Source organism: Henckelia pumila, chromosome 4 (assembly GCF_033568475.1).
Source record: "Henckelia pumila isolate YLH828 chromosome 4, ASM3356847v2, whole genome shotgun sequence".
Taxonomy (NCBI): Eukaryota; Viridiplantae; Streptophyta; class Magnoliopsida; order Lamiales; family Gesneriaceae; genus Henckelia; species Henckelia pumila.
Window position 1 is genome coordinate 212,872,476 of NC_133123.1, and position 10,511 is coordinate 212,882,986.

A 10,511-nucleotide genomic window follows, 5' to 3' on the forward strand; every position below is an offset into this window, starting at 1 on the left:
TTCTTATCATCCCTGGTACCACTTGAGCTACTAGCTCAAGTGGTACCAGGATTGATAAGAATTTGCACTTATTCCTGGTGGTCCAAGGTTCTATCTCTAGGGAGGGCAAAAACTCCCCATCCAGGTAGGAGAAAACCATGAGTTGACCCACCTAGAGCTAAGCCTAGATGATAGCAGATGCAGAGGGTGTGGTCATTACAAGCCCAATTCTATTTTACAAGATTAAGTGGTTAATCATGTTTAGAATTAAGTAAAAACATGATTAAGGGATTTTAATATGATCAATCAAACCAAGAAATCTGATCCAAAACGTCCAAAATTGGTTAAGGAACAAATTTGGGTTCGAGTAGTTTAGATGGTCCGAACTACATAGCTTGAGGGTTCGGATGGTCCGATCACTTGAGAAGGGGCAAAGCAGTTCGGAAGCTTTGTTGAGTTCGGAACGTCCGAACTAGATATCGGAATGTCCGAACTCAGTTAGGTCATGCATCTGGTGAGGTGTCAACACTATTGAGACACGTAGGAGTTCAGAACGTTCGAAGGTGAGTTCGGAGCATCTGAACTATGCATGCTGCGACGTGGCTTGCATGCAAGATCGGAACGTCCAAAGTAGAGAATCAAAACGTCCGATATCCGCCTATAAATAGGCCTTTCAAGATTAAATTTTTGCTCACAATTCAAACTTTTGCCTATCTAATTCTAAGGGTTTTTTGGGGCTTTTCCAGCCTTCCTAGGCTTGGTACGGGAGTTGGTGAGGTGCTCTGGAGTCGCAGAGGAGTGGTGCCAAAGTTCTGGGGCAGTCGCCATAGGCGGGCTGACGATGGACGGAGGTATTCCTAAGTTCCCTATAAATAGTTAGGAAGTATGCAATAGCTTAGTTAAGGCCTTTAGAGAAAGATTATGATGAATGGGAATTTTGCATTGTAGTACTGAATATAGACTTGGACATTAGAGTTGGTGTAGCTTTCCTAGTATTATGTGTTGCCGAGATATCCTGACTGAGTATGCATGTATTATGTGTTGCATGATTTATATGACATAATTTCATATATTATGACATGTTATTATGCTGCATTTCATGAGCATCTTGAGCTATATTATTGGGATATCCGGTAGTAGGGTGTTGACCCTATCTTGTTAGTGGATGGTTGGACACGTGGACTCGTGTCAGGTCACCAAGTATTTCCACTGTCGGGTATATAAGCCACCTCCTGGGGCGACGACGCATAGTTCTACTTACCCAGGGCCCATGTTTGATCATGATATTCTTGACCTCGTGTCTTGGTACCTTATAAACTTGCATATATGCACATATAATAATGTATACTCATACTCTCGTACTGAGCGTTTTATGCTCATGTCCTATAACTATTTTTGGACACCCTATTCCACGGGGAAGGTATCAGAATTCATGAAGCAGGAGGCTCAGGGAGACCATAGTTGCAAGATGGCTGCAGTGATGGAGATAGGTTTCAGTAGGGTGTTTAAGCACTTTGTTTGTATTGTGGATACAGACTTTTGATATGGTTGTATAACTATTTCAGAGTTAGTTTTCTTGAGTTGTTACATTTTAAGTTTTCGCTATTTTTCTCTGTTTTTGATTTAATTAAGTTAAATGCATGCTTAAGCTCTTGATTAGTAGGTGATCATGATGCGGGTCATCACCAAGTTAGATGATAACCATAAGTATCCACTGGCATGAACCTTGCGCCAGACTGAATCTCTTTACTAGAACTTTCCCAGTCCAATATACGATAGACACTGCATTGCATACTTAGTTCTGAACTTACTCTAGTCAAAGAAATTCCTCTGTCTTAGACAGTCCAGTCAAAAGACAACCTTATCTTGAATCTCTGACCAAATCAAACGATAATTATACTAAATCCATCGGTACTAACCCAGTACCAAAACTAAATCAAATGAATTCAGCTATCAATGAAATCCTCTTGGTAGTCATACCCCTTGCTACGACTGCGTAAAACATCAAGACTGAGGTAGCCTTTAATGGGGACCTCGGGTTTCTAATCTTATCTTAGGGCAAATTAATCATTAATCATGATTAAATGTGGGATAATAAAATCAAGAAATGTTTTTTAATATACAGAGACTCCGTGAACAGGTTCGTGTATTAATCTGTAGTGACAAATCTGAGGCTGCAAAGTACACGGACCCCGTTCCATCTCCGTACCCGGGTCCGTGCTAATCGATACACTAAAATCTCAGCTCCGTGCCCTGGTCCGTGCCCAAGGTTCCAAAATTTCTGAAGCTATTGTTTTCATTCCAGACCACATGGACCCCTGCACGGAGGTTGGAACGGGGTCCGTGCCCTTCATTCTCTGCACATTTTCAAAGACAGTAGGGTACACAGACCCATACACAGGGCATACACAGGGTCCGTGCCCTATTCTAAAAATCAGCATTCTTCAAGGTTGTTCAAAGTATGAAAGTCCATATAAACATAAACTCAATCTATATCAAGTCACAACGTAATATACATGCCTCTCACCTTCAAACTAAACATCTGAAATACATTAAATCTCAATTATAAACCAATACTCTACAACAACATATACAAAGGTTCTTGTTTTAATAACATGTTTGATAACTTCTTATACTACATGTCATCTTGCTAACATAACCCGAGTCACCATGTGCTATTCTCGATCTTGATCTATCCTTGTCGTCTCTGACTCGATCCTGCCCAACCTATTGCAATGCACACATACAAAACATAGCAATAGTCGGAGAACTCCGGTGAGAATATAATTCCCAGTATAAACAACCTAACATGCATTATAATAAACATGAATGCAATGCATGTTTCAAGGAATAGACTATCAAATCTGATAACAATAAATCTTAGTTCTTGGGATCCCGGGGAATAAACTCTTAACCAAACCACCGACTTTCCAAATCGAGGTGGCGTAAAGTATCTCAATCCCCTGAATTTGGTGCAACTACAGTGAGTCATCTAACTCTGGAAGTAAATTTATATTTCATGTCACTTAACTGTATCCCTCCAAACGTCATTTCCCAATCTAGACCATTCGACCCTCTATGCTTTTTAGGTTAGAGTTCAAGATGAATGCAACATAATCTTGATGCATCAAATCATACAATACTATAAACATTTTGAACAGATAATCATTCAAAGCAACAATAACCATTAAATAACATAAGAGCACATAAACATTCAAGAACAAATAAGTATGTGATTTCAAAATGGAATACTCGAGAATCATATCTATCTCGAGTGTTCTATCCCATATGGATTGCTGCCAATTTATACATTTTCTTTTGAATTTTTGAGGTTCTCCAAATCTGAACACAACAACAAGAACTTATATCAAAATTCTGCTCAAGTTCACAATTCAATCTTCAAGTGAAAATGGCTTCAAACCTTGGTTCAAATTTTTCTCGGTTCGAAGGCTGAATTCCCGAGCTCGACAAAATTCACAAAAAATCTGAAATTAAGTGTTTATAGGCAAAGAACATCAGCTTATAACTCAAGAATTTCTCAGCTCAATCAACATTACAAACTCTTGACAATTCATGAATCGGCGGCGTAACGGCTAAAAGCTGACAACCAAAACTATGTCTAAATTAAAGCAACAATCCAATCTCATTCATAAACATCATATACCAGCATATACATGTTCAAAATCCACAACATCAGAAGTGGAGGGTTTTGAATTTCACAAGAAAAGTCATAACAATTTCAATCAGCGTTCTTTCTCCAATCCGTCTTCGAATAAACAATACATGCTAGCTCATAAACATATCTAACCAAGAATAAATAAATTCCATCTTTCACTTCAAAATCAATTATGATAGAACTTAAGAAAATTTGTACCAAAACGTAGCTCTCGAAGCGGTGATCGCAAATATATATTCAACTCTGAAATCTAACGGCCGGATCGCGAAAAATCGAAGATTTTTAAAAGCTAAAAATGGCGTCTTGAAGTGAATCTGATTTCATCCCAATTCTTAAGCTGCTCAAAACGTGAAGATGGTGTTGATTCAAGTGGGGAAAATAGATAAATGTAAGCTATTTGAAGTTTAGTCCCTGAACTTTAACATAATTGCAATTCAATCCCCAGACAAGTGATTTAATTCAATTTCAATCCTAATTAATTTAAGAATATTAGAATTTAATTCTCAACTCTAAATATTCCCAAATTAATTATTCTCGAATTAAAATTAAATAATCTCGGGCCTTACATTTCTCCCCCTCTAAGACATGATTTTGCCCTCGAAATTGCTTGCAATCTATATACACATAAGATAATGAAATAACAGAAATATAGAATAAGAACTCACATCAGTGAAATAGCTCAGGAAATCTCTGTCTCATGTCTGATTCAGTCTCCCAAGTAGCTTCTTCAATTCCATGTCGAGTCCACTAAACTTTGACCAACTAAATAGTCTTGTTTCTGAGCTGCTTTTCTTTGCGATCAAGAATCTGTATAGGTTGCTCAAAATATCTAAGAGTCTCGTCAAGTTCAGCTTCATTAGGTTTAAGAATATGAGAAGCATCAGGCTGATACATTTGAAGCATTGAGACATGGAATACGTCATGAATACCAGACAAAGATGGAGGAAGAGCGAGTCGATAAGCAAGATCGCCTATCTTCTCAATAATCTCATATGGACCAATAAAACGTGGAGATAACTTTCCTCTCTTGCCAAATCTGACTGTACCTCTGAACGGAGAAATCATCAAGAATACTCTATCTCCCTGTTCAAAATATAGAGGTTGGCGTTTGATATTTGCATATTTAGCTTGTATGTCTTGAGCTGTTTTCATTCTCTTTTGAATCAGCTTCACTTTCTCTGTCATTTCACGAATCATATATGGCCCAATATAAGGTGTTTCTGAGATATCATCCCAATACAAAGGTGATCTACATTTTTTCGTACAGTGCTTCAAATGGAGCCATCTCGATACTGGTTTTATAGCTATTGTTATAAGAAAATTCAGTAAGTGGTAACGAATCTTGCCAATTAGTGCCAAAATCTATCACTACAGCTCTAAGCATATCCTCAAGTGTCTGGATACTCTTCTATGACTGTTCGTCTGTCTGAGGATGATATGTTGTACTCAGGTGCAATTGAGTACCTAGAGCTTGCTGCAAACTATGCCAAAAGTGTGATGTAAATCTAGGGTCTCGATCTGAAACGATAGATTTAGGCACATCATGTAATCTTACCACTTTTCTGACGTATATTTCTGCCATCTGATCATGTCTATAAGTCATTCTGTACGGAATAAAGCATGATAATTTCGTCAATCTGCCAATAATCACCCAAATGGCATCGCAACCTCTGGATGAACGTGGTAACTGTGTAACGAAATCCATGAAAATGTGATCTCACTTCCATTATGGAATAGATAAACTCTGTAAAATACCACCTGACTTTTTTTTTTTCAGCTTTCACCTGTTGGAAATTCAAACACCGATACACAAATTCTGTGACATCAGCTTTCATCTGTTTCCACAAATACTGCATCTTTAGATCATTATACATCTTTTTGCCACCAGGATGAATACTCAATTTACTGCTATGAGCTACTTTCAAAATATTATGTTTCAAATCTGAAACATCTAGCACAACAATTCTGTTATTCATAAATAAAACATTATCAGCACTGATCTGATATTCTGATTGATTTTCAGATCTGAGCATCTCAACCGATTTCTGAATATTCTGATCAAATTTCTTTGCTTCTTTGATTCTTTTTAACAGTTCTGGCTCAACTTGAATAACATAAACTCGAATAGGCTGAATATCTGTTTCAAATAATAATCCAGAAACACAACAATCTTCTACCAATTGAGATACATCTATCGTAGACAAGGATAAAGAACATACCTTTCTACTCAAGGCATCTGTAGCTGCATTGGATTTCCCTGGATAGTATTTAATCTCGCAATCAAAATCTTTTAGTAAATCTATCCATCTTTGTTGCCTCATATTTAATTCAGACTGCGAAAACAGATATTTCAAGCTTTTGTGATCAGAAAAGATTTCAAACTTCTCATCGTACAAATAATTTCTCCATATCTTTAGAGCAAATACGATAACTGCCAATTCATGATCATGAATTGAATATATGATCTTGTGTGGCTCCAGCTGTCTTGAGACATAAGCAATAATATGACCTCTCTGCATAAACACACAACCTAATCCTCTGTGTGAAGCATCACAATAAACAAAAAAATCACCATTACCTAAAGGAATCGTCAAGACTGGTGCACTTGTCAACCTCTTCTTCAGCTCCAAGAAACTAGCTTCACAAGCTTTTGAACAAACATACGACATATTCTTCTGAGTCAACTGAGTAATAGGCTTGGCAATGCTGGAAAAATCTCTGATAAATCGGCGATAATATCCTGCTAAGCCCATAAAATTCGTATTTCTGGCACTGATGTAGGTCTAGGACAATTAATCACAGCCTCTACTATGCTTGGATCAACAGAAATTCCATCACCTAAAATAATATGTCCAAGAAAAATGACTCTATCTAGCCAGAATTCACATTTATACAACTTAGCATACAATTTCTCAGTTCTCAAAGTATGTAAAATAATTCTCAGATGTTCAGCATGATCAGCTCGATTCTTGGAATAGATCAAAATATCATCGATAAAGATTATGACAAAGTCATCCAAGTATTTCTGAAATACCCTATTCATCAATCCCATAAATAATGCCGGAGCATTTGTTAAACCAAAAGACATGACTAAAAATTAATAGTGACCATACCTTGTTTTGAATGCAATTTTTGGGATATCTTCATATCGAACCCTCAACTGATGAAATCCAGACCTCAGATCGATCTTGGAATAGATAGATGAACCTTGCAACTGATCAAACAAATAATCTATTTTGGGCAATGGGTATTTATTCTTTACTTTTGCCTTGTTCAATTGTCGATAATCAATACACAACCGCATAGAACCATCTTTCTTTCGTACAAAAAGTACCGGAGCGCCCCAAGGTGAAATGCTCGGCCTAATGTACCCTTTCGCAAGTAAATCTTAAAATTGTTCTTTCAACTCCTTTATTTCAATCGGTGCCATCCTATAAGGAGTTTTAGATATTGGTTGCGTACCTGACATTAATTCGATACTGAAGTCTATTTCCCGAACTTGAGGCAAACCAATAATTTCATCAGGGAAGACATCAGCAAAATCTCACACCACTGGTATATCTGTCAATGTTGGACTAGATTTCAAGACATCTACTGCATAAACCAGAAATCTATCTACACCTCTCTGCAATAAACGGGTCATATATAATACAGATATCAAAGGGATCTTGGCTCTAGATCCCTTACCGTAGAATTTCCATTCATCTGTCATCTCTGGTTTGAATCTAACCACTTTCTGGAAACACTCTACGATTGCCCTGTACTTGGTTAACATGTCTATGCCAATAATACAATCGAAATCTAATAACCCAAGTACTATACAATCCAAATTAATCACATTCCCATCATATTATAGTGCACAATTTCTAATTAATCTGAAAGATATAATTCCTTCACCCAAAGGTGAAGAAATAGCAACACCAGAAGGCAATGGCTCAGACGATAAAGAATGCAACATATCAAATTTCTCAGATATGAATGTATGTGATGCACCTGTATCTATCAATATATAGGTAGGATAACCAAAAATAGAACAATTACTTCTATGACATCGTCAAGTGCTGCCTGAGCCTGCTACTCAGTAAGTGCAAATACTTGTGCCTATTGCCTTGGAGGTCGAGTCACAGTCTGGCTTCCTCCTGGTCTAGTCTGTGGCTGTGGCTGAAATGAGTGCACTGTAGATGATTGCCTATTAGATTGAGGTATTGGTCTAGATGCACTAACACCAGTTTCTCTTTCTGTTGTTCGTTGCGGACATACTTTAGCATAGTGACCTATTTGATGACATATATTACAACTGCCAGATACTCCTTTGCAATGATCAATAGCATGTTGTCCTCCACACTTACTGCAATAAATCTCAGAACTCTGTTCAGGCCTAAACTATCGTGATCCACTGGAACTGGACAAACTACTGCCTGATTTCTTAAATTGCTTCCCTTTGGGCCAAAATCGAGAATCCTTTCTGCCACTACTACTGCTTCCTCGATAGCGATGGTGGATTCTATGGCGCTGATTATGGCTGATAAAGTGGCTGTGGAATAAATGGTGCTCCTTTCTATCTCAACAATCCTGCCTCTGCTCCTTTAGCTCTGTTCAGGGCATCAGCAAAAGTGTTGGGTCGTCCACTGTTCACCAATGTAAAAAAATCTGGATTTAAGCCATTTATAAACTGATCCGCTATAGCTTCATCATTGGCTGCTATATGTGGGTTAAATTTCAACAGGCTAGAAAATTTGGCCACATATTCTTCAATATTCAGCTGACCCTGTTTTAGACTCTCAAATTCCTCTCCTTTGTCTTTTTTGTAGGAGACTGGAAAGAAACATTGATAGAATTCAGTTTTAAATATAGACCAAGTGATAGTCGTACTTCGATATTCCAACGCCTTCTTTGTGGTAATCCACCAAATTTTTGCAACTTCATGAATTTGATGCACTACAAGTCTGATACGACGATCATCAGAATAATCAAGTGATTCAAACAACTGTTAATTATCTTTGATCCAATTCTCACAGTCAACTGAATTCTCTATTCCTTTCAGTGTTGGCGGTTTGAATGATTGAAACCTCTTCAGTAAGGTTTCCATAGGTGTAGCAGTCAAATCCATTGAATCAGTAGATGTACTACCCTGGGCATTCTGAGGACCTGCCACTGGTTGTTGTACTGGTGCATATTCTGCCTGAGGAACAACAATTGTTCGTCTAGTATTCGGTGCTTTACGGGGAGGCATATCTGATTTTCAAACATATTAGTGCATAAACAATGTCATATACAACATTTTATTACATCCTTCTCTGATCGGTTCGCATGATCAAAGACAAGTTCTGGAAATATATCTCATGCAAAGCATGCATTTACACTGAAAGCACATATTCATGCAATCATATAATTTTTGCCATAATAAAGCATGTTCGCATGTAATGCACATAATCATATACAACAATGAATCTCATGACATAAAAATCAATCAGATAGACTCAATCTACCCCTCTCATTAACTTCTATCTTAATCCAGAAACTTATGCTCTGATACCACTTGTTGTAGGGACCTCGGGTTGCTAATATTATCTTAGGACAAATTAATCATTAATCATGATTTAATGTGGAATAATAAAATCAAGACAACAAATTTTTTTTAATATACACGGAATTCGTGCACAGGTCCGTGCATGGGTTTGTTCATTAACCTGTAGTGACAAATCTGAGGCTGCAAAGTACACAGACCCCGAGCACCTTCTATGCCCGGGTCCGTGCCCAAGGTTCCAAAATTTTTGAACCTACTATTTTCATTCCAGACCACACAGACCCCTGCACGGAGGTTGGCACGAGGTCCGTGCCCTTCATTCTCTGCACATTTTCAAAAAAGGTAGGGTACATGGACCCATGCATAGGGCATGCACAGGGTCCGTGCCCTGTTCTAAAAATCAGAATTCTTCAAGGTTGTTCAAAGTATGAAAGTGCATATAAACATAAACTCAATCTATATCAAGTCACAACATAATATACATGCCTCTCACCTTCAAACTAAACATATGAAATACATGAAATCTCAAGTATAAACCAATACTCTACAACAACATATACAAAGGTTCTTGTTTTACTAAAATGTTTGATAACTTCTTATACTACATGTTAACTTTCTAACATAACCCGAGTCACCACGTGCTAGTCTCGATCTTGATCTATCCCAATCGTCTCTGACTCGATCCTGCCCCACCTATTGCCATACACAAATACAAAACACAGCAATAGCCAGATAACTCCGGTGAGAATATAATTCCCAGTATAAACAACCTAACATGCATTATAATAAACATGAATGCAATGCATGTTTCAAGGAATAGGCTATCAAATCTGATAACAATAAATCTTAGTTCTTGGGATCCCGGGGAATAAAATCTTAACCAAACCACCGACTCTCCCAATCGAGGTAGCGTCAAGTATCTCAAACCCCTGACTTTGGTACAACTATAGTGAGTCATCTAGCTCTAGAAGTAAATCTACATTTCGTGCCTGTAGAGACCCGACCCGGATCAACTACCTAATCATAGTTAAGAGCATAATTAAGAATGCATTTAATAAATTGCTACGGAAGACTTAAATACAAGTAGACCGCCAGAATACAACTGGTTAAATAAACCAATATACAACCCAATCGATTTATAAATAATCCTAAGGGTAGAAACCTACAACCAATCATGTTTGTATTCAAGGTCACTACTGGCTACTCCAAGCTCCTGGTGCTCAACCCTGCACCTACAACTTCCCCATCGAATGGGGTGTCCAGATACACAGAAAATACTGGATGTGAGCTCTAAGCTCAATACGAAAGCACAGATAAACATACAAATAT

At 37.7% G+C, this 10,511-nt stretch overlaps 1 protein-coding gene across 1 annotated transcript; it reads right to left on the reverse strand.

Moving 5' to 3' along the window:
* Window positions 1-4,417: 4,417 nt before the first annotated feature.
* LOC140862739 (uncharacterized) lies at window positions 4,418-6,324 on the reverse strand. The gene is made up of 3 exons (XM_073265776.1): window positions 6,234-6,324; window positions 5,440-5,792; window positions 4,418-4,540 (listed from the first exon to the last, which is right to left on the reverse strand). Exons 1-3 carry the CDS (start codon window positions 6,322-6,324, stop codon window positions 4,418-4,420), a joined length of 567 nt encoding a protein of 188 aa, XP_073121877.1.
* Between the last annotated feature and the right edge of the window lie 4,187 nt (window positions 6,325-10,511).

Excerpts from the sequence above, each read along its gene's own strand:
- LOC140862739 (XM_073265776.1), bottom strand. The coding sequence starts at position 6,324 with ATGTCGTATGTTTGTTCAAAAGCTTGTGAAGCTAGTTTCTTGGAGCTG. Across the intron at positions 5,793-6,233 it reads AGTCTTGACGATTCCTTTAG|ATATTCAGCCTATTCGAGTT; the intron begins GTAATGGTGATT and ends TATTTGAAACAG. Across the intron at positions 4,541-5,439 it reads GGTGTTTGAATTTCCAACAG|CCTGATGCTTCTCATATTCT; the intron begins GTGAAAGCTGAA and ends CAAATGTATCAG.